The sequence below is a fragment of the Macrotis lagotis genome, chromosome 4 (genome assembly GCF_037893015.1).
Source record: "Macrotis lagotis isolate mMagLag1 chromosome 4, bilby.v1.9.chrom.fasta, whole genome shotgun sequence".
In the NCBI taxonomy this organism is placed as follows: Eukaryota; Metazoa; Chordata; class Mammalia; order Peramelemorphia; family Peramelidae; genus Macrotis; species Macrotis lagotis.
Window position 1 is genome coordinate 88,817,151 of NC_133661.1, and position 24,896 is coordinate 88,842,046.

The window sequence follows — 24,896 nt, forward strand, 5'->3', positions numbered from 1 at the left end:
TGGTTTCTAATTAGATGGCATTTACCTCCTCTAGGTATAGTGAATATATGGGCCATAGCAAAATTTAATGGAAATTACATGTTCTATATTTTGTCTCATTGGTCAGGGACATCTTTGTTGAATTTCAGTCATATGAAGGAGAAGTTCTGAGCTATAACATAGTTGTTGACACTGAGGGATTGGAATAAGCAGAAATTTGACAGTGTTCCAATAGTCACTTTCTGAATCCAAAAACTTCAACTGTTGATGATTTATGAGGTATATTGGACCATACAAATAATATTGCATTGGGGCAGCTAGGTGGCGTAGTGGATAAAGCACCAGCCTTGGAGTCAGAAGTACCTGGGTTCAAATCCAATCTCAGACACTTAATAATTACCTAGCTGTGTGGCCTTGGGCAAGCCACTTAACCCCATTTGCAAAAAACCTAAAAATAAAACAAATAATATTGCATTTAAGATTTTGAGATCCATTTGACTCTTCTACATTCTCATGTGGATGTCTGAACTTACTCATTGGTCATTAAGGCAAACCTTCTAATGACTTCCATCTAGAGAAAAAGAAACATGGTGCTTAGGAATGATCCTTCTCACCATCCTACTGTTTTCCTGGTGGAGATCAAGGCCAGTTTTTCAATTTATTGAAGAAGAAATAATCTTGTCTGAAGCAAATGCCAGATTCCTTTTTATAAAACTCTCCCGATACTGCTGTGACAACCTTCGGAGACTTGTTTTGGGAGTCTCAATCTCAAGGAAAATATCCTTACAAATATAAACTTTTTCAGTATGATCCATTTTAAAAAATAATAGAGATAATATCATATACATACACACATACACATAATATTATATATATATGTATATATATATATATAATGATAGAATGAAATAAAATTTTCAAGGTGTTTTGGATATAATATCACATTTGATCCTTACATTAACACTTTGGAGTGGGTGATCTTATCTCCATTTTAAAAAAATGAGAAAAATTAACCCAAAAAAATTAAGTGACTTGACCTGGATCATCTATACTTTATAAGTTTCTAAGGAAGGATTTCCATTCAGAGTCTTTATGACTCTAGTCTAGCAATTTAGCTATAATGCCAACACATTTTGATAGTTTGTTCTAGGAAAGGCCAAAAATAAATAAAGTTTGTTCCAAAAATTCTAGAATTAACATATTAAGATATTAAGATTAAAAACTGCACTAACTTTTGGAGCACTCTGTATTGAATAGTGGTTTCTGAAAGCCCAGTCCCTGAAATTAGGGAATTTGAATTAAATAGAATGACTTTAAGTCAAGATTGCTTATTGAATTAATTGGAAATTGGGGGCAGCTAGGTAGGGCAGTGGATAGAACACTGGCCTTGGAATAAGGAGGATGCGAGTTTGAATTCAGCCTCAGACACTTGACTGTAACCAGCTGTTTGACTTTGGGCAACTCACTTAACCCTGCTTGCCCTACATCCAGGGTCATCTCCAGTCATCCTGATTCATATCTTGCCAATGGACCCATAAGGCTCTGGAAGAGAAAGTGAAGCTGGTGACTTAGCTCAGGCCCCTCACTCAAATCCAAATCATATGCTTGTGATGGCATCCCCTCCCTGATGTTGTAGTCTTCTTCAAAAATGAAGGATAAACATTATTATTACTCATTGGACACTGAGAAGGGAATATTGATTCACACTTCTAAACATGATTTGAGCAAAGGGAAGTTGTCATACATGTTTTCCTCTATACCCCATCAATGTCCCACAAAAAAGTCACTTTTGATTCAACAGAAATCACCGCACTGTAGACAGTCCCACAGGGTCCATAATTTTTTTTGGTGATGAAAGAATAGATGTGAGACCCTGGGCTTTAGAAATTCTATATTTAGAAGTAACTATCTTTTTATTCATATAGATTTCTAATGTGAAATAATTTTATATAAGAATATATAAAACATAAGTATATATATATATATATATATATATATATATATATATATATATATATATATATATATATAACTTGCTGATCTTTGAAATTGGTCTGATATTCTCAAGCTTTCAGAGGAGTTTTCTCTTATACATGGAACATCCTCCTTCCTCCTCTCTCTCTCTTTTAGAATACCAGATGGCATCTCCATCTTGAACTCTTCCGTCATTCCTTTGTTCCTTAATTCTCTAGATCTCCATTTACTTTATGTTATTCTTTTGTGAATGCCTCATGCTTTTTCCTAGAAAACTACCAACTTTTTGAAACAGGAATATATTGCTTTTCATGTGTATAAGCAGTGACTAACTAGCACAAGCCTTGACCATGTGATGAAAAAGATGAACTGAATTAATTCACATTGAAATTGAAAGATGCTCAAATGCTCACATATTTTTCCAAACTCATTAGAAATTCACAAAAAGAGGTGACTAGGTGGCCCAGTGGATACAGCATTGGCCCTGGAGTCAGGAGTACCTGAGTTCAAATCTGACCTCAGACACTTAATAATTACCTAGCTGTGTGGCCTTGGGCAAGCCACTTACCCCCATTGCCTTGTAAAAAAAAAGCTTAAAAAAAAGAAATTCATAAAAAGGGAAAGGCAAGATTAGAAACATTACCTGTTTCATATATCATTGTTGTCTCAGTATTTGTATGGCCTATTGTTCCTAGAAGAGAAAAATTCCAATTCAATCTCATTTCCATATTAGAAGATATTCCCTCATAGTGATCACTCATTTCCTTACTCTCTTAAATATGGAAATCAAAAGTACATCCTTAGATAGTTTTTTTATGAAAGTATCATATTGTCATTCTTTGGGTCTATTTGTCTTCAAGATGAGAAGATTGGACAAGATGCAAATAAACTTGACATTAAGGCAGAATAGGGTAAGATTGGCACAATGGAATGTGTTACCAGAACTTGAGGAAATAAATACTATACCACCCACATCAAGTATTCAACCTCTTTGTCATATCCATTGATGCCATGTGCTTCTTGTTAGGGGACCAATAGGCCATTGACCAACCAAGTTTAAAATTTCCTATTTTATCTGATATAAGATATTTGAAAAGTTTGGTATGAATTTGATTTTCAACACTTGTAAGACTGTTTTTGTCTATGTGGCACTCCAGTGATAATAATTTCATTGCCATAATACAGACACTCACCTAATAATTTCCTCCCTGTCATGCCTTTTTAGTCTCCCCAGCTAAAGTTTGGACAAGACAAATAATTAAAAAATACAATTAATGAGAAAAGGTGAAAAGAAAAAAGAGTAAAGGAAAAAAATTTAAAGTAAAGAAGAAAAGAAAGCAAGGGAAGAAAGAAATGGAGGGGGAGATTTGAATGAAGGCAGTAAGGGCAGGAAAGAGAAGAAGAATAAGAAAAAAAGGAACACTTTTTGGCACTCCAGATAATGTTTTTTAAAAAATAGTTTCCTGGGAACTGATTTGAAAATCCGTCATATTTCCCTTCAAGAGAAATGTGACTTGAACTCTTCTAGAATGAATATTCACTTCCTGAATATGGTTTCACTTAAAATAAATCTATCCTTTCCAGGGATAATGAAAGTTAGAAGGTAGAAGTTACTTAGTTGATTTCTTAGTCCATACCCTGCCTCCATGGCAAGGGTCATCCTTACAGTATAGTCCAAATTCAATTCTAAGACAGATTCTGGGAACCAGAACAGAGATTGATACTAAGCCATTGAAATGACTCTCACATGAAGATAATAAAAACATGAGGAACCTTGAGTCTTCTAAGAAACACTGCTTTACATATAAGATTCTGTAGATCCCAGTAAATCCCCACTGCTGATATTTGAATCCACCTAAATATGTGGCATTGATTTTAAAAAAGGACTTTCATTCCATTTTCCAAATGAATACAAAAGCTTTATTGAAAAGAGGATTCTCATGTGACAGCCAAGCCTACAGATAAAAATGGATACTTATGAAACCTCTTCTTTGACCTTCCTAATTTCCTTGGGTTTTTTCCCCCAGGCTCTTTGTGAAAGGTGAAAATTAGAAGAGGTTATTGGTTTTTTCATCTAAAGATCAATCCCTCAGTTTTTGGTGTTAGGAATGAGAAACAAATGTCCACATTACAGAGGCTCTGAAATATTAGTGACAACTTTAGGAAAAGATGTTTTTAGTGCCCATGTTTCCATCAAAATATTTTTAGAAATGTAAACTATCATCCTTAATAGAAGCCCTAATATTTACTATATGGTGTATATATGCATGCTGTGATATATAGATGTAGATAAAGAAAATAAATTATATATACACACACATATTTCAAAAATTTTTAGTACTTACTGAGAGATCATTATCTCAGTTCAGCAAGAAAAGACTAGAAAAAGATGTGAATTCGAAATGGGTCTATGGGATAAGTAAATATTAGAGTGTGAAGAGGTCATTCACTCTTCTAACCTAGTCTGATTCATAGCCATGATTTATTTCATCAGAGAATTAAGTAGTGCAAATTGTGACAGCTATCCATATTCTTTTTCTTTTCCTTCCAAATACTCAGCTAATGTTCATAGGATAAAAAAAATCATGCCCTCTTTATTTATTTATTAAGAATTCTTGAAAGTCAATGGTACCACTGTTGTTAGTGGCCACCTCCAAAGATGTGGATATGACCACCAGAAGTCTTTCAAAGCAAAGACAATCACAAACAAGAGAAGGCTCTAAAGTCTTGCTCCAAATGACTAACAGGACTAATACTAGATGTTCTTTGAACATGAACTGGAAGAGTTCCTTGAACTAGTGCTGACATGTCTTTGGGTCTATGGGATGTTCAGAAGGATTAGCATCTCTGCTGTGAAGACTTGCTAAGCTCTTTATAGGACTGTTCATGCACCTTTGGTGTTTACCTGATTCACCCAATTCTCATTCGTGGAACCCAAGAAAATGTTAGCATGCACAGCAACCACTGTACAGTAAATCTTCTCAACAGATGAGCTAAATCAAACCTCAGATTCATAGTGAATTAAAAGAATGTCTACCCTGAGCATGGGAAGACTTCCCCTGAAGAAATGGGCAGATTTGTTCCAATGATCACGAAGACAACTGAAGCAGGCCCTGTGGAGGGCTCAGAGCTTGATCATGCACTGAAGACCTCAAGGCTGTCCATTGCCTACAGGGCCATCACCAGTCAGTCATCTTGCCACTGGACTTTGATGACTCAGGAAGAACGAATGAAGCTGACAACTTTGTGCAACTCATTCTCACTTAAATCCAATTTGACAGACAAGTCAAGACAACACCCATGATGACACTGGTTCTCTTCAAAAATGAAAGACAAACAACAGCACACCTTCATATAAGCAAGCTATTCCCTGGGTTGGAATGCACTTGGTAATTGCATCTGCCTATAAGAATGTGTGTCTTTAGACTTCAGGTCAGTCCTGTGAATCCTTCTCTCCAATACTTGGTTTTTATTTTGATTTGATTTGATTTTGATTAAATATAACCCCTTTAGAGTGGGAAGGATATCATTTCTTTTATCCTCATATATATAGCATCAAGTACAAGTTTTTCACACAAAGAAGGGTTTAATAAATATACAATATATTGAATTTAATTGAAATGGTTTATCCCCTTATAATATTTATAATATTATATATAATATATATATAATTTTATAATAAAAATAAAAAGCACCATGTTTCTATTTTAATATCAATTATGTTAATCTCAATTCATAATTAATTTACACAGAAGAATGTCTATATAAAAGAAATGACTTATTCCATGGGTCATTGATGCTCTGCTCTAGGAAGTAAGTGAATTGTCTATTGTAGCTAGAAGAAAAAAATTCAGTCTCATGTCTCAGTTATACCCACTCAAAAATTGCTAATTTTCTTATTAAGAATGATAAATATGGTCAACAGAAGAGTTTCTTAGGAAGGGACGAAAGAGAAAAGGGACCTAGTGGCACCTAGTGACACAATTGATTTGAGTCAGAATCAGGAAAACCCGAGTTTGAATCCCCCCCCCCCCCATTAGTTATGTGACCCTAAGCAGGACAGCTTTCCCTTCTCTCCCAGTAACCGCATTTGTAAAATGAGAATATAACAGCACCTACTTCACATGGTTACTGTTCGGCTAAAAGGAGATAAAATATGATAAGATACTTTGCTATACTATAGCATAAATGCCAGCTATCATGATGATTATTTAGGGGAAAATAGCATTTTGTTCAGTTCTCTGGACCTCCTTTCTCTATCCCTAATCTTGTGGATGGATGTCCATGAAGAGAAACACATTGCAGTGAATTAAGATCACATAATCCTGAACCACAAGCAAATTTATGCCAAAGGTAATGGGCATCTCCCTTTTATCTTATGCTTTAGGGTTGAAAAATCGTGAATCAGGGGACAACTAGGTGAAGTAGTGACCAGAACACCAGCCCTGGTATCAGGAGGACATGACTTCACATGCAGGCTCAGACCCTGGATGCCTACTAGCAGTGTGACCTTGGACAAGTCAATTAGCCCCATTGTCTTGCAAAAATGGGTTTAAAATCATCCATTAATGTTTATCAAATGCCTTTGACTTGCAAATCACACCAACCATACAAAGTAATCACTCCTGATGCTGTCCATTTACAAAGTTGAGGCACAGAACAATGTTAAATACCTTCTTGATTTTCACAAATAATGTCAATCTGGTTTGACTAGACTCAAACTCACATTTATCTATTTCTACTCTTTTCATTTACCAAATTTCCAAGTTCTTAACTTTATTAGACCATATAAAGTGACTGTCTAAAGAAATAAATTGATTTGCCAACCATTTAGCTACAAAGAGCAAAATTCTAGTCTTCTGACTCTAAGACCAATGTTCTGAAAGTCCCCTTCCCATATGTATTATGAATGGGTCAAGGGATTGCATTGAGATCACATATCATCACCACTATTACCAACAGGAATCAAACCTAAAGCAAGTCATATTTCAATATATTCTTATATACATTTTAAAAAAAACTATCAAAACTGTCAAACTATCAAAAGTAGGCAAAAATGAAAAGAACATCGAGTAAAAATTATCAGAAAGGATGATAAAAAGCAAGTTTTTGCATATCCCATCACTGTAAACATAAAATCATTATACATATTATATGCAAATATAATCACACCAAAATGAGAAGAGTGTCACTCTCAACATTAAAGAACGGATTTTCTTTTGAAGAAAAGTATGTATAATTTGACAATCAAAGGCTGAAGAAATGGGAATAACAGGCAAAAGTTATAGTATCTTTCAAATGATGCTCACTCCCTCCCATGAGTGGACTCATGTTCTGCATACAGAAAAGAAAAAACAATCTGAGTACAATTTGAGCCCTAAAAGCTGAGATGACAAGGTAGTATTCTCTACCTAGCAATCAGTAGAGCCCAGGTCACAAATGTAATTTTCTAAGAGCCAATACTTAAAGAATATGAAGCTTTTATTTAATGTGTTCCATGTTCCCCAAATATGTGGGAATAAACAAAAACAATTTAGGAAAGAGATTGAAGTAGACAAAATCTTGATTGATTGATGAGGAGGCCCATCTTTCTGAGAACTGATTGAGACTAACTAATTTCTCTTAGCTGAAGGGTTTGTCTCCTGTGACAGTCAAGGTGATATGGTAGATAAAGTCTTGGATCTGGGATCATAAGACCTGAATTCAAATCCAGACTCAAACACTTAATGGATGTGTGACCTTTGACAATTCATTTAACCTCAAGTCTGTCTCAGTTTCCTCCTTTTTAAAATGAGGATGATAATAGCACCTTCCTTCTATGATTGCTGTGAGGATCAAATGCATAACATTTGTAAAGCACTTTACAAGTCTTAAAGCACTAAACAAATTCTGGCTATTATTATTGTTATTGTCAAAATAATGTTTTAAATGTATAAAATATATGGAATTACAAAAGAAAAAAAATTCTTGAAATACAGATATCAAAATATTTTTATTTAAATTCTCAGACTCCAAATTAAGAACTCTTTCTCTTTCTCTACATTTAAGGGACACAATAAAAGTTTAATATCAGTGAAAAAGGAAAAGGGTCACTAAATATATAATCATAGGTCACACAAATAAAATATGAAATTTCAAAACTTGATAAACAGATCATAAATTGTTCCCATATAATACATTGATAGAAACAATCATTTACCTATAATGGATTTTCTAAAAATCAAAATTCAACTTTCAAAAAAAAATTGACAAAGGGCATAGAATAATGGAGAATGAGGTGTCCTCCCAGACAAGAACACCTGAATTCAAGTCTTGCATCTTATGCATATTGACTGTTGACCTTGAACAAGTTATGGTCTATTCATGCCCCAAACAAGTGAAGACTCTACATAAATTGGCTTACTTAAAGAAAGATGTTTCTGTAAATCTATCAATAAAATCTCATCTAGTCCCTTTGCTGCACAGAAACAAAATTAAACAGAAAAAAGGAATTTTTTAAAGCTTTGTAGCTGGCATTTTAAAAATTAAAAGTACCAAAATAAATGAGTACTGCCACTAACAAGATGTTAGGAAATGTCATGAGGAAGAGTAAATATTGAGTTTTGCTTGGGCCATGACTTCAAGCTCTTGACTTACTCTGAGTTCATCAATTAGAAATCACTGCAAATTTATGAGCATTATTCCTGAAGACAGCACCAGACAAGGGGATCAGAAGAAGCAATACTGTGACACTCTGAAGGTCTCTCCTAAGAACTTTAGAATTGGTTGTACAGCAAGGGAGACCCTGGCACAGGACCACCCTGCATGGTGTGCCCTCATCAGAGAGAGGGCTGCACTCTGTGAGAAGGGCTGAATTGAAGCTCAAAGGAAACGTGGCATAAGTAAGTTTAGAGCACCCACCCCAGGTGTTGTGCCAACAGTATTGTGGTACAGTATTGGGACTCTTATTGGTCTGATAAGCCACAGTCCAACCCACTGTAATTTGTTTCAAATTAAGGATGTCAATTTGGTCTTTTTTGATAATGAAGGATAAGAATCAACCAACCAGGGAAGAAAATTCATTATATTCAATGAGGAAGCTCTGATACCAGTGAACAAAATTAGATTTATCAGACTTCCAAGGAAAATTTTAGAAGCTACTATAAGAGAGACAAGGCAAAAGGAAGCTTAAAGAGAGTGCTCTTGGTGGAGCTTTGATTCATTCCAGTCCAAGTGTTTCACTGAATCATTTCATTTGGGAAATGCTGCTCATGAAAAGAGAAGAAATTATTTGCAGAGAGCGATACTTCCTAGTGGGACATCTAAGGGATACAGTGGAGTTAGGAAGACTCATCTTTGTGGGATAAAATCTGATCTTGGACACTTATTAGCTGTGTGACCCTGGGCAAGTCACTTAACCCTATTTGCCTTAGTTTCCTCATCGATAAAATGAGCTGGAGATGAAAACAGAAGAGCTCTCCAATTATCTTTGTCAAGAAAACCCCAAATTTAAGTCACACAGTCAAACATGAGTAAAATGACTGAACAACAAAACAACACTAGAGCAAATAGCTCCAGCATCTTCCTCATGACCACATTCATGGTTAAGGAATCCATGGTGAGAGCAACTGGACAAGTAGAACTCTATCCCAGAGCAGTTCTCTTTGTCCAGGAGAATGTTCCCAAAACCTTGACCAAATTGGGCAGCTCCTGCTGATATCGCATAGACACAAATGCCTGTAGACCACATTGGCATCTCTTTTGGCCCATCCATCATCACAAATAACACCCCAGTATCCTTGGTAAAGATTTTCATTTCGACCCTGATGTCTGTTCCCTCCATTGACTAGTCTCAGAGGCAAACTTGCTTTGGACATAGATGGGAAGAAAACCAACTCAGCTTCAACTTGTTTCAGTTAAATATCCAGGGATAACTTTTTTAGTCCTCTAGTCAAGTTAAAATGGGCAGGGGCCCTAGAGGAAGGACTCCTCATGAGTTAGAAGTTATGAATAAGAGGTCACAATTTTTGCATTGCTCCCTAAAGTTCTTGTGGTGATATGCACCTTGGATTTCTTCCCACAATCATATCTGATTGAAAAAAAAATTAGCCTACATTCCCGGGTGCTCTTACAGTATATAAAAGCATTTTTCTTGGGGCAACCCTCTCAGTTAAGAAATAAAGCTACCAGTATTCCCATTTTAAAGATCAGAAAACTGAGATACAGAGGTGGAAATGACTTGCCCAGGGCCCTTAGATTTTAAATCTAAGGGTTCTTTACACAAAGCTCAGGTTTGAGTCCTGTGACAGGAGGGAATGATAAAGTAGATTAAAGATTGATAAACTTGTTCTCATTCTTAAAACAAGTGAGACTTTGGACAAAGGTCGAGAACTCTTTCTAACTAAAAGTAATAATCCCATATGATACCTCAGAAATATTTCTCTCAATGCCAAATCAATTAGGGGAAAAAAATGTGAGAATCAATTGTATGCAGAAAAACAATTCAGAGTAATTTTGGACCAAATGAAAAAACACCTTAGGTGGAAGCATGAGAGCCTGTGTCTGCTAAGAAAGTCTTTCCTTGAACAAGGAGACTTACTGTTTTGGTTAGGAAAGAGACTTATGGATGAGCATTTGAGAAAGGAATAGTATAGGTGGGGAAAGTTATTTTTGGAAGAAAAAAGAGAGAAAAACAGAGACCAAAAAAAAAAAAAAAAAAACCAGGGACAGAAATAGAACAGATAGAACAAGACCAAGAGAAGTTTCAAATTTCTCTTATAGGGACTTTCATCAAATTCAGATGCCCCCCTATGATGCATTGACCTTGCTGTCTACTTTGCCACACCAGTGATGGATTCAGCCAAAGAAGAATCTGAGATTACAGGTCTCTCCACAAAAATATTCATTCTAAAATTAAAATACAGTCAGATAGACATTTATCCTATAGTTACCTCTAGAGAAGAACACAGACAAAACTACTTCATGAGAAGTGGAATTTAGAAGGACTTACCAAGAAATGATGGAGTTTCTGTTATGCCCTCAGTGGTATAAGTTTCATCTGTTCATGTAAGCAAAAATAAAGAATAAGTTAAATTAATTCCATTTCTAAGCTTCTAGTTAGCCAAGAAATTCCTACCAACCTAAAAATAAAGATTTTCTGAAAAATTGTGAGTTTAGTAAATTTTGATCTATTAAATTCTGTTTTAAATGTCTTAATAGAAGATGCTTAAATTATAAGAGTTTTTTAAATAATGCCAATTTCAAAGTCAGAATTTGAATTTATTTATATGCTTTTTCAGAAAAAAGCATATAGATATAATATTTCTGTATAATATTTCTTCATGTGTAATCAATCCTCTATGTTTGTTTTTATTTATGGAAATATGCATTTTAGTGGGTGGGATTATTTTGCTATGGTGATTGCTTTTTTTGTCCAGTTTTGGAGATTAGATCTACTTATCTCTTCAAAGATGGAAATTTAGTGACCATTCACAGGTCCAATAATATCAGTTATCTTTGCTTCTTTGATAGTCTATTTAGCCCCATTATTCCCACACTAGTACCAGAGTCAGTTGCAGACACCTAATTGGTGTTGGCCCACTGAAGCTCAGAATTCCTGAGTTCAAGTGATCCACCATTCCCAGCCTACCCAGGAGCAAAGATCATAGATTACAGAGTTAGAAGAGCTCTTAGAATTTGTTGAGTCCAGCTCCTTCATTTTACCAATGAGATAGCTAGGACTCAGAGAGGTTAGATAGCTTGCAAAGGTCACATAGTTAGCAACTGTCTGAACCTGAATGAAAGCAGATATCTTTGTAATTCTAAGAATTATTCCATCCTACCTACAATCATAGACCTCCATACTCAGCCTATTTAGAGTTTATTAAGTTGAGAACTAAAAATTAAAAATTCAAGATTGGTGGAGGGGGGAAGCAAAGGATTGCTTTTGAAAGTGAATAATTTCCTCTTCTCTCACATCCAGAATTATCTTTTGTACAAAATTAGACTGCCATGAAATCTAATGAGACAAAAGTCTACCTCTTTAATCACCAGTCGTAAGTGAATGCACATAAAAAAGGCTTACCAAATGTGGTACTTACAGAAGTTCCTGTAAAGAAAAAAGAACTTGTATAATTTATATTAATAACTTTTTTACTATCTAAAATTCCTCCCAGATATACCCTTGACTTCTTGGAACAAGAGAGTTGTCCAAGAACCACAATTTAGGGTTCTCCAGAATATGATTACAGTTTCGTATTTTTTCATTATCTTGAATGTTATTCTGAAAGTCCATCTCTATCACCCCCACATATTTACTCTGTAAGAATATAAAAAGATGGAGTACAAAATAAAAAAACTCATTGTAAGAACAGAGAACAGAGGTTCATTTGTACTCACTCTCTCATAATCTTCTCTCCCTTATTTTAATACTTTTCACTGATATCTTTTGTCTTTCCATCACAACTATTTTCCACCCTAAATTTAACCCTAAGAAAATCCAAGTAAAAACATCTAATACACAGACTGAATTGAACAATCAATAAATAATTATTAAGTACCTATTGTATTTCAGGAATTGTGCCATATGCTGGGTCAATAGATGTGATAGTTTCTACTAAAAGCTCTCCCTCACTCTTCCAGGATTCCATTATCTCATCTCTGGTACCTTTATTTGTTTCTTTTTATTATCCAGAATTCACCTTCTCATTAGTGATCGTTTCATTTACAATGTTGTATTCCTGGTGTATATTATTCTCTTGATTTGGCTTATTTCACTTAGTATCAATTGATACAAATCTTCTTGTGTTTTATTGAGTAGTGAAGAGAAAACTGGACTTGGAGGCAGGAAAACTTGGATTCTAATCTTGTTTCAGACACTTTTTAACTGTGTGATCCTAGATAAGTCATTGAACCCTGGGCTTCAGTTAGAGACAACTAGATGGTATGATTTCGTAGCCCTAGAGCTTAGCACAGTGACTCACACATTGTAGATATTTAATACATATTTATTGTTTTGATTGCAGGCACCTAGGCCTGGAATCAGGAAGATTTGAATTCAAATTTGACTCTAAATATGATTTCCAAAATCAATTTCTTACTGTACAATAGTATCCCATTAATTTCATATACCATAGTTTTTTTCACCATTTGGCCATCAATGAGTACTCACTTTTTTTCTAATTCTTTGTTGCCACAAAGATGGTTGCTATGAATATTTTGGGATATCCTGGATCTTCATTTGTGCCTTTATTCCTCATGGTATAATCCATGAATTAGGGTTACTGACTCAAAGGATATAGACAATCTATTCCCTTTTTCTATTTTTTCCAAACTGAACTTCTAAAGAGTTGAACCATTTCATACCATCATCATTAGTCCACATAATGCACCAGTATTCGCATGATTCCTTCACATTAGATTGTTACCATTTTTGTCAATTCCAAGGTGTGTAATATAAAGTAACAAAAATATTGATTTGCATTTCTCTTAATATTATGATTTAGATCATGTTATTGTTTATATTTTTTCTTTTGAAAACTATGCCTATCCTTTGGCTATTTATCTATTTTTAAAAACTGCTTTTATTTTAAGCCTTTCAATCAGAAGATCATAGAATTATAGTTCTAGAGCAGGAAGGGGCCCTATAGATCATTGATTCCAATCTCCTCAGTTTTACGAATGAGGCAACTGAAGTCTCCAGGATTTGCCCAACTTCACACAGATAACAGGTATCTGATGCTAGATTAAAAAATATAGGTCTTCATGACTCCCTGATTCATTGTTCTTTCTATTCACTATACCATGTAGCTTTTCATGTCTCTTCATCACACACATAAACCATCATTCTCTTGAGTAGCCAGAAAGACTTTAGTAAAAGTGATGCACTTAATAAAAAATAGCAATTTTTACAATATTTCAGATTAAATATTTGCATAAGACAATATAGTATAGTGAAAATGTTGTAGGACCAGGTATTACAAGTTCTAAATTTGAATCTCAATTCTACTGCTTGCTAGTTATGTGGTATCTTTTTTTAAAATCAGCAATGACATGGTGAGTCCAAATCTTAGCTTTAACATTGTCTATGAACTTGAGTGAGAGATTATAGGAAGGTCTACATCCAAGAAAACTCATTCTAAGATTCAAACACAGAGTAATTATCCTCTGTGAAGCTATAAGGAAAAGGAAAAGCTAAACAATCAGATAAAATGGAAGATTAAAGGAGTTTCTAAATATGAAATCCACAGTGCTTTTCCTTGATCTTTCTATTTCAGGTGATACAATTGTTGTTCCAGAAATTAAAAACAATAAAAGTTCAATGAGTTATCTTCCATTGTAGGGTTCTTTAGAATCTGAAATCAGAATTCAACTCTATATTATTTCATTGTCTCCTATGTTGTCCTCAAAGTGAAACTCCCTCACATCAGTACTTGCCCATAGGAGACAGTAAATAAACATATATATATATATATATATATATATATATACATATATATGTATATATATATATATAAAATTAAATTGAATAGATCCCTTTCTAAATTAAAAAAGTCTCTTGAATCTCTTTGGATCTCTCATATCTACCTAATTAAAAAATGAGAAACCTTTTTTTTTATCTGTCAAGGGCCATTTGAATATTTAAAACATCATTCACAAACATTTAATTAATTCATCCCTAAAAAGCTCCTAGACTTTTTAAATTTCAAGTCTTGCCCATAGTTGCCTTGGAAACACCAAACTGATATGACAGCCTGCCTGAGGTTCCCCTTCCATGATCTAAAATGAAATAAAAGGAATACTTGAACAAAGACCAAAGACTATTATCTTTAATTATTTTTAAAAAATTATTATATTATTATGCAATTTTGCTATCTCTAATACTTTATTATTTTTCCTTAAGGATGTGGTTTCTCTCTTATAACCATGGAAACAATGTAAAGACTAGCAGACTGCCTTCTGTAGGGGTGTGGGGGGGGAAGTGAGATTAGGGGGAAAAATTGTAAAATTCAAAATAAATATTTTTTTTTAAAAAAAGAAATGAAAGGAACACCTGAAATTGTTCTTACAACACAGAAAAAATTAACTGTGTATCCATTGTGGTCCCCAGAATTTTGGAAGAAAACATTTTACATTTAGCCTCATCTAAGCATTAATATCTGTCACCTCACTCCCCAACCCCAACATGACTAAGGATGTTCCTACATTGGTAGGATCACAAAAGTGATCACTTGAAGAAAGAACAAAAAGCTGAATAACCCCAAATTTAAGCCTCAGACAAGAACTATAGCAAGGTCCTGGACTACTAATGGGTCACAATGAAAAAAAGGATGCCATTCCCCCTCCCCCTCCCCATGTTGACACCCTGGGGCAAATTCTGTTCACTCAGGGTCTATAAACATCAATCTCATAAGCATTATTTATTTGGGGATTTATACAACTCTTCAAGGTTTGCAGAATCCTTCATTTGCAACACTGTGAAGTAAATGCTATCATTCTCATTTTACAGATGAGGAAACTGAAGTTGATCTCCACCAGTAAATGACTTGTGCAGATCATATAGTTAGGTGAAATAGGCAGGATTCAGACTCAGGTCTTCTTTATCACAAGTAGGTGCCTTGAGCCACTCAGCCTAGCTGTTTCATAGTAGATAACAATCTCACATGGGAGTAAGACCAGCTGATAAAGGTTACCTCATTGACTATCAAACCACATGGTTATTTAAAAAGACAAGTGGAGAAGTGGGTGGGAGGCCACCAACCCTATTTCTGTCTCCCCTTCCTCACTCAGACTCAATAAAGAAGAATTAGTTGCACCCCTCCCTCATCCTCTCTTTGGCTTGTTTTATGTCTCAATTCAAAAATTACAATCTGAATTCAAAGTCTCAGAGGATTAGATTCTTCAGCCTATGTGAAACCCGTGGGAATATCATAAGACTTAAGGAAATTTTGCCAAAAATTTTGCCCATCCCCCCTACCACTAAACTGCCCTCATTATTCACTAATAATTTAACCTAGTTTCCTCTTCCCCCCTCAGTATCCAATGCAGTGTTCTGCAAGTGTTTGCTACTTGGCTATTGAATTGAAATATGAGAAATTTTCAGTTTCTTAAGAAGATTCTTCAAGGACAAAAAGATACCAGACTTGGAGGGAAATGTAAATCTCAGTGAGTCTTTCTTCATATGTCTTTATTTTTCAGGAAAACGATACAAAGTGACTTCCCAATTTATCTACAAACTTGAAATGACTATTTGACTTTCTTTCAAATGTCAAATTTAAATATTAATAATGATGATTGGTCATCATTCACAATGAAATAATATTAATAATTTATCATAATTTTTAAATCAATCATTAATGGTTAATACTAAACATAACCATCCCATACATATTATAGAGACTTAAATTCTTCAAAACATTGTCATATTCATTGCCTTTTTAATCCACCTAGCTATTAGTTCTCCTCCTTCTCCACTCCATTTACTTGTATTTACTATACATATATTTTTGTATTTACTTCTATACATGCATGCATACTTTTCTGCTAAATAATCTGTAAATTTCTTGAGAGTAGAAACTGTTTCATTTTTGCTTTTGTGACCCCTGAACCAAGAAGATCACCTGGAATGTAGTAGGTATAATTCAATATTTATTTCTCAATTGATCGTCTTATCTTTATAAAATACCCACTCACTGGACAGATATAAAGCAGGGTAGGGATAATTATTCCCATTTTACAAATGAGGAAATTGCAACTCTTCCATTAACTACATGTATGACCTTGGGCAAATAACCTTCAATATTTTCATCTATAAACTTAGAGATTTGCCCCCAAATGTCTCTTCTGACTCCCCTTCAACCATACTTTTAAGCTTTCTTTTGTGCCATGCCTTTCCCAAATAGGTTGTAAACTCTTTAAGGGCAGGAACTGTCTTGATTTTTCTCATTTGTTTCCCCAGAGCTTAGCCCTGAATTTGGTTCTTAATACTTGCTTAATAAGTATATATTGAATTGAAATCTTTGGAGTATTATAATTGGGCATGGAGCTCAAAGCTATCTGGTATTTATAGTCTTTGCTATCAGAACTTGTTGCCACATCTCAATAGTGAGGATGAATTTCTCTAGGTCATCCCCATTTTCTGCCTTTTCCCCAGTAATTTGCTGAATACACACACCTCTTTAAAACTGCAGTTATTTTGGTGTTGTTCACCAGGGTGAGAGAAAGGAGGGAAAAGCAAACAGAAGCAACAATCAAAAGAAAAAAAAAAAGACTCTCACAGGCAAGGAACTAATTCATCTTAAAAAAAGTGCCTTTCAGTCCCTAAGGTCAGAAGAACTTGCAGACTATATCAGAAAAAGGGGTGGCTAGGTGGTGCACTGGATAAAGCACCGGCCCTGGAGTCAGGACTACCTAGCTTCAAATCCAGGCTCAGACACTTAATAATTACCTAGTCGTGTGGCCTTGGGCAAGCCACTTAACCCCATTTGCCTTGCAAAATCCTACAAAAAACAAACAAACAAAAAGACTATATCAGAAAAACAAATATTTGTTGCTCTTATGGGAGACAGATATGATGTAGAGGAAGAAGGAATGGATTTAGCATAAAAGAACAATGGCTGACAAGGGCACAAAGGTGGCAAACAGTGTGGTGTGTTTGGAGAATAATAAAGAGGCCAGTGGCATAAAAAGGGCACTGGAAAAGAAGAGTGTCCAGTTGGAATCCTGCTTCGTGGGAAAGAAGAAAGAGCAGAAATATCTATCCACTGTCAATTTTTCTTATACCTGATTTCCCCTAGAGGGTGATAATAGAACAGAAATTTTTTGAGAGACTTCTTCCTGTGAAACCTCCTCCCCATACCTAGTTCCTGAATATAGAAGCAACATGGTGAGAGGGGGAGCTAAAGGAAAGGGGGAAGGGAGAAAGGGACATGTTCAAAATGTGAATTACATTATTGGAGAAAAATATTGAGGAGAATAATAAAAATAATAGCTAAGTTTTTCAAAAAAAGAACAGTGGTTGAAATCCATGTTCTGTTTTCTTTTAGCTGTGTGGTTTTGGGCAGGGCACCTAACCTCTCTGGGACTAAGTTTCCTCATGTATAAAATAAAGTAGAAAGCCTATGTGCTCCTTAAATTCCTTCCCATTCTAAATCCTCTGGTCACGGAGCTCTTCATAAAGAGAAGCACAAAAAGAAAAATCATGAAAAGTAATATATAAAGTGGAAGCCAACATTCAGGGAAGAACAAGAAATAAAAAATTCTAAATTTTGCCCACCCCCCCACTACTAGACTGCCCTCATCATTCACTAATAATTTAGTCTAGTTTCCTCTTCCCCACTCAGTATCCAATGCAGTGTTCTGCAAGTGTTTGCTACTTGAATTGAAATATGAGAAATTTTCACAGTTTCTTAAGAAGATTCTTCAAGGACAAAATGATGTCAGACTTGTAGGGAAATGCAAACTTGAGTGAGTCTTTCTTCATATGGTCTTTATTTTTCATTTTTGTAATTGTGAATGGTCAAAATGACTTAGTAGCTGAATGTTATTTTCAAAACAATATTGCTATCACTATATACATTCTCTTGATCCTCTATAATATATTTTGTAAGTCAAGAGGGCTCTTGAGGGAAAGGAAGAAAAGAGAAGAAGTTGACAAAAGTTTTGTGTTGGGTCTAGAATTTTCTGGACTGTTTGCTTTGCCTAAATCTGTCTGGATATGGTTTGGAGAGTTTGACCCCTCAGTAGAAGGCTATGGTGAAAAGTCTTTCTCTCCCCGAATAATCTATGGTGGTTACATTCTGGATTGAAACTAGAACTGTCTACTGTCTGCTGAACACTCTCCTCTATCCCCATCCCCAAATTGAGAATCACTAAAGAAGCCTTTGAATTGTCAAATATTGGGAAGGTAGATAGTGTGAAGATAGAGATTTGCCCTAAAAACTAAACTTTTCCTTACTTATAGGACCCTCTCATCTTCCTCCTTAGACACATACACATACACACACACAAACACATACAAGCACAAGTGCGTGCGAAAAGAGAGCCATGAAACATGAATATGGAATCTCAGAAAGGATTTTCACCCTCCTCCTCTACACAGAGCCACTTCAGGTGGAGAGGGCAAGCATCTGTATTAGGATTTGACAGAAGATATGAAGAGCCCTCCTCTTTTCCCCAAAATGTTTTCCTGTTACAATGCCTAAAGTTTCTGTCATTAGAATTAAACCTATGAGCTCAGGTATTATTTCTAGCAGGTTCTCCTATGTTCGCAGCAAAAAATAACACATTATCCCATCAATTAATGCTTATTTCTCAGTTTTATTAACTATACCTTAGTAGAGATAAGTCCTGAGGACAAGGGGAAAAGAGAAACTTTTTAAAAGGCATTAAAGTTTGGCAAAAGTAAAAGAATGAGAGTCAGTGAAGAATAAGACTGGGTATGGGTAGTGCAAGTGAAATGCCAGATAGGCAAAGCTCAGCACTGAGTTACTGACAAATATTTTCGAGGGACAGGGGACATAAAGAACTCACAATACATTGGTGAGACACAGGTATTTTTTAAAAGTCTGGACTTGGGGTCTGGATTTGGAAATGGAAAACCTGGATATAAATTCCTGCTTATTAGCTGTGTGACACTGGATAAGGCACTTAAACCATGAGAGTCTTGGTTTTATCTACAAAATTAATATTTAAAAAATTAGACTATTTAACAAATAGTATTGTTGCAAAGCTCAGATAAGATCATGAATAATTATTTTCTAAGTCTTGGAAGTTCAAAGGAAATGTCAGAGGAAGAGCCATAGTGAGTGAAATAAGATTCAAGTATGAAAAATAAAAGTATGTCTCACTGGAATAATTATAATAATGATTCACTCTCAACTTTAAGACATTTAAATGTGTGTGAAAGGGGCAACTAAACAGTTCAGTGTCTAGTGTACTGGACCTGGGGTCAGAAAGACCCCTTTTCATGAGTACAACCCCAGCCTCCAATTCTTACTCCAACTCCAAGGACAAGCCACTTAATCTTGTTTACCTCAGTTTTCTCATCTATAAAAAAGAGGTGGAGAAGGAAGAGGGAAACCACTCCAGTATATTTGCCAAGAAAACCTCAAAGGGGTCATAAAGAGTCAGATACACCTGAAGAACAACTTAACAAAAACATTTTGCAAAGCATTTCATACACAATATAATAGTCTTGTCAGAGATACCATTCCTATTCCAAGGTTGAACACTTTAGTGAGGGTAACAATGTTGAAGGTTGAACTTGAACCCAGGTCTTTCCTGACTTGAAGTCCTGAGTTCTAATCACTGTGTCTCTTGCACCTTTAAAGATTTAAGTTCTATTCTAAAGACAGGAATTAGAGAAATATGATTTTTTAAAAGCAGAGATTCAGAAGATAGAGCTGCTCAAATGATCAAGGATGAACGTGGATTATCCCCCAAATTTCCAAATTACAAATAGGAAGGGATTTCCAAGATGGGGCCAGAAGATCTATATACTAGTCCGAGTTCTGTCATTAACTCACTATACCCCTGGCCAAGTCACTTTCCTGGGTCTCAATTTCCTCACCTATAAAATTCAATTCAAAACAATTGACATTCATTATGCACATACTACTATACAATGGAACCCCCAAGAAATTTACAATCTATACAAAAGGATAAACGAGATGGCTGGATTCCTATAAGCTACATAGCAGAGTATAATACAAGAAAACATCATTTATTGGGCTTGATTCTCTTCTCTGCCACCTACTATTTCAGTCTCAGTATCCATATATTGAAAATGTATAGATGTTGACAAGATCTTTTTTTTTTTTTGGAAAAAGATGTTCTTTAAAATCTTTTTTAGATTGCTTATGACACTATGTTATCTGGAGAAGAAAAGTGACCTCTTCAGAGTTATACAGTTATTAAGTGACAGTCATTATGCAAACTTGCATCTTAATGCTAGAGTCAGAAATCTATCCAAAATTCCTTTTCTGATTTTAAAAAATACATGTTATGCAGTAGATTCTCTTTAATGAACACTATTAGAATAACTTAAAAAAAATTCTACACTGTTAAATTGCCTGGAAGAGTCCAAAAGTACTGCTACATTCAGTTGATGACAGACAGGGCTTAGAGTCATAAGCTCCCATCCTGCTCCTGACCAGTGATAAATATGGTTCCCATAAATTGTCCATGTCAATAAATACCTAAATGAATTTATCTTGATCCTAGAAAACAGGAATTCATTGATGTTTGTTCTTCATTATCAAGTAGTTCTGATGATTTTGCAATTTCCAGAATTAGGAAAGTTGACTGTTTCACTTTCCCCATGCTCAACCTACATAGTATATCACCATGTCCCTAGATTGCAAGTCTAAGGGCAATAGGGATTTGAACCCATTTCAGAGTTCCATGGGAAAGTTTTGACTTTGCTGGGTTGGCCATTCAGAATCTGAGTTCTCTACTGAAGGACAACCAAAGCAGGGTCTATAAATGCCCTATTCTCAAAGCAGTCTGACCCTACCATGCCCATGATGTTGCAGATTTGTCTGGGGCAGGGAGAACAACTATGAGGAGATGCCAACCAGACTTACACCCATCTCTCTAGTCTCCAGTCAGGACACCTGCCTTTTTAACTATACCATCTCTATACTCATGAATTACACATCATTTATCATCACTCAGTCTTTTGGGAGTAGAAAGTAGAGGAGATTATTTACTTTTAACATCTTAATGGAGACTTAATTTGCCAGGTGAAACATGACCCCCCAGGGCCTCCTAACAATCTTTTCTCTCCAGATGAAGATAAGAAAGAATGGTGATTTACTTTCATAAAGACTTGTGAAACCTTTCATAAAGGTTGTGAAACACCCAAATCTGACAAAAAACAAAACAAAACAAAATTAAAAACAATATGCACATTTAATGAGAACATGACTAAGTATTTGTTCAGTTAGCAACCCTCTGAAAATTATCTTGGAAAGAATCACAGAATGTATTACTATACAGGCTTGCCTCTGGCTCAACAAGAGTGTAGCCATCTAATCCATCTGACACTCAGTTTTGGATGAGAAGCTAGCTCTAGGCCATCTGGCAAAGTCTGTGGCAGACACAAGGGTGGGTTCCCAAATCCCTTTTTGACTGTCAAATCACTTAGCTATGTGTGTACTCTAATTATGGAACTTTTTTAAGACAGACAAATCTGCAGATATAATTCAAGTTATGTCTTTAAGGAACATTAAATTAGCAAGGGAATCTGTCCTGCCCATCCTTGCATCATGGAGATTACATTGGACCAAACATTCTGGGTTCTTTCCATTTGAACCACAAATGCAAAAAGCATAAGATAAAACATTTTATCTTTTGACCACATACTTAACAAGTTGTTTTCAAGACCAAACAATCTTTTGACAATGAGTTAATTAATCCAATGACATTGTAATTAGCCTACCCTGATTCCAATTGCTTATATTTCTCCAAGGATGGAAAAAATAGCTTTCATCCAATTCAACAAAAAATAAACACTTATTCAAACTCTTCTGTGTATGTGTGTATAAGACACTTTGTAAATCATCGTGATCAAGGTCTATTGTCTACCTTCATCTGTAGCAAAATTAATCCTGAAATGAAGAGTCTAGGACCAGGGACTAAAACATTAAAACATCCAATTAGGACTTTGAAGAAAAGGACACAAATATAATTAATAGAAGTACCTGCATATAGAAGTTGGCAACATAACAGCCATACCCCCAGGAACATGGAGATTCCCATTTTGCTGGGTCCCTGTCAATCTCAATAAAGACACTTTGATATTTATATGCTCTGAGGTATGAGGAGGTGTGCTCTCAGGTGTAGTCTTTTGCTATTGCTGCAATAAATCTATCAAAAGGAAGTAAGTAAATTAACTCACAGGCAGTTCACTAATCTGTGGGAAAAGAATAGGTGTGTCTGATTGATTGCCCCCAGAAAGATTTGGCATGACTCCAATTGCAAAAGCACTTTGAAATCAATAATATAATTTGCCACTTCCTTCTTTGCCGTCCAACAAGAAGACTTCTAAATGCCCCCAGAATATAGAGAAACCTACATTTACTAATGGAATCTATACTTCAAGACAATCCAGACAAAGCAGGATGTGGGCTACTCTGTAAATAGTGAAGAGGGAGCCAAGGGGAAAAGAATATTTCAAGGATGGGTTACCCTAAGGAACATTCCCTTCATGGCCCCATGAATACTTCTTACTGACCTGGAGGTTAGAACATCATGTTGTACCAAGAGGTAGTTAGTGTAAGGACAAACAGGAGAGACTGACCATGCACTACTTCACATTGTGAACTCCAAACAGTTCTTGTTTTAAATACAAACAAGAATCCCTGTCTTTTGTTGGTCCTATCTCCAAATCCCAAAAGTTTTGGTCTCAAATTATGAACTTTGAGTCCTTCCCAATCTGATTCCTCTTACGTGTAGCCACTGGTATTTCACTGTGCTCAGGCAAGGATGACAAACATTTTTCCTGCTCCATTCCTTCTATTCATGAAGATGTTGACATTTCTTCAAGCTCCACCACCAGCCCTTACCTTGTGGATTAGGACAAAATGCAACAAGTAAGCAGCAAGAGAAAAAGTTCCATGAAAAATTCTGACTACTCATTGCCAAATCCAATCAGAGGTTTATGGTGACCCATATTCTTGTTCAAGATTTAATTTTTAGACAATGGTAAGAGATAACTATCAAAACTGCCTAACATCTCTTCTCCTAGTGAACTCTAGTTTGGGAAAGGTTCAGCCTTTACAAATTCTCAAAATTGTCATTGAGTTGTGGTTGTGGTAATCCATATCAATTCCTTGCCAGTAGTAGACAGTAAATATGTGTTTATAGGATGTGATTGAAAATACAGGAAGGTCTCCAGAATATTTTGATTGGCCTATGGCAAGTTTATTTCTAGGAGAACAAGGACAAAAATTGTATAGCTTGAGATGATATGAATGACTTCTAATTTGCACCATTGGAGTGACTTCCCTCATCATTGAAATCATGAATTCACCAAAGTATTATTATACACATACACACACACACACACACACACACACACACACACACACACACACACACACACACTCCCCTACATATATACAATACTTTCCATTTAGCCAAGGACTTTAGATGCATCATCTCATTTGGTCTTCACAATGCCCCTGAGACAAAAAACATATAGCTATTAAATGTCAAGGTAAGGACTTGGAACCTCAGAATTATCATTCTATTGGCATTTTGAATTAGTTTAATCTAGCTTAAACCATTGCTGCTTTATATGAAATAGTGGAGAATCAGAGAATTTAAGTGATTTCTCCAAATTCATAGCTAAGAAAAATCTAAGATTCAACTTTTCATTCCAAATCTAGGGCTCTTTCCACTATGCTTGGTTGTCCTCTAGCAAAGTATATTTTAATTATCTTAATGAATATTTGCAGTTATTTATTTGCATCTTTATTCTGTCAAGATAGGAGAACTGTATACTACCCTCCAGGAATATATTACCAACCAGTAATGAGATAGATGGTCAGGTTCTGATGATGATGATGATGATGATGATGATGATAAAAATAATAATAATAATAAAAATAATAATACACAGGCTCATAATAATCTTAGAAGATAGGTACAATTATCTAGATTTTACAGATGAGGACACTGAAGAAAACAGAGGTTAAATGACTTGTCCAGAGAAACAATCTAATAATCATCTGAGTCAAGATTTGAAATCAAGTCTTCCTGAAGACCAGAACTATCCACTGTGCCAAGTAGATCCTTCAAAAGGACAGAAACTTCTACATCATCTTTTTCAAGTCTGGAGCTTTTATATATTTATAACATTTACTATTGGTCCCTCATTCTTAATTCTATTTCCTGCTTGGTTTTAATAGAATTTTCTCCAAATCCTGCCCAGTCTCAGAACTTGCCTCCAAGAGATCTCT

General features: G+C 35.3%; 1 protein-coding gene across 1 annotated transcript in view; it reads right to left on the bottom strand.

The window, feature by feature from the left end:
* The window catches only part of LOC141521177 (scavenger receptor cysteine-rich domain-containing protein DMBT1-like), a 135,704-nt gene extending 112,985 nt beyond the window's left edge, over positions 1 to 22,719 (bottom strand). Inside the window, 4 exon segments of the mRNA XM_074233436.1 lie at positions 2,597 to 2,644; positions 10,943 to 10,990; positions 12,017 to 12,040; positions 22,635 to 22,719. Of these exon segments, the coding sequence (XP_074089537.1) occupies positions 2,597 to 2,644; positions 10,943 to 10,990; positions 12,017 to 12,040; positions 22,635 to 22,692 (178 nt within the window). The 5' untranslated portion in view covers positions 22,693 to 22,719.
* Between the last annotated feature and the right edge of the window lie 2,177 nt (positions 22,720 to 24,896).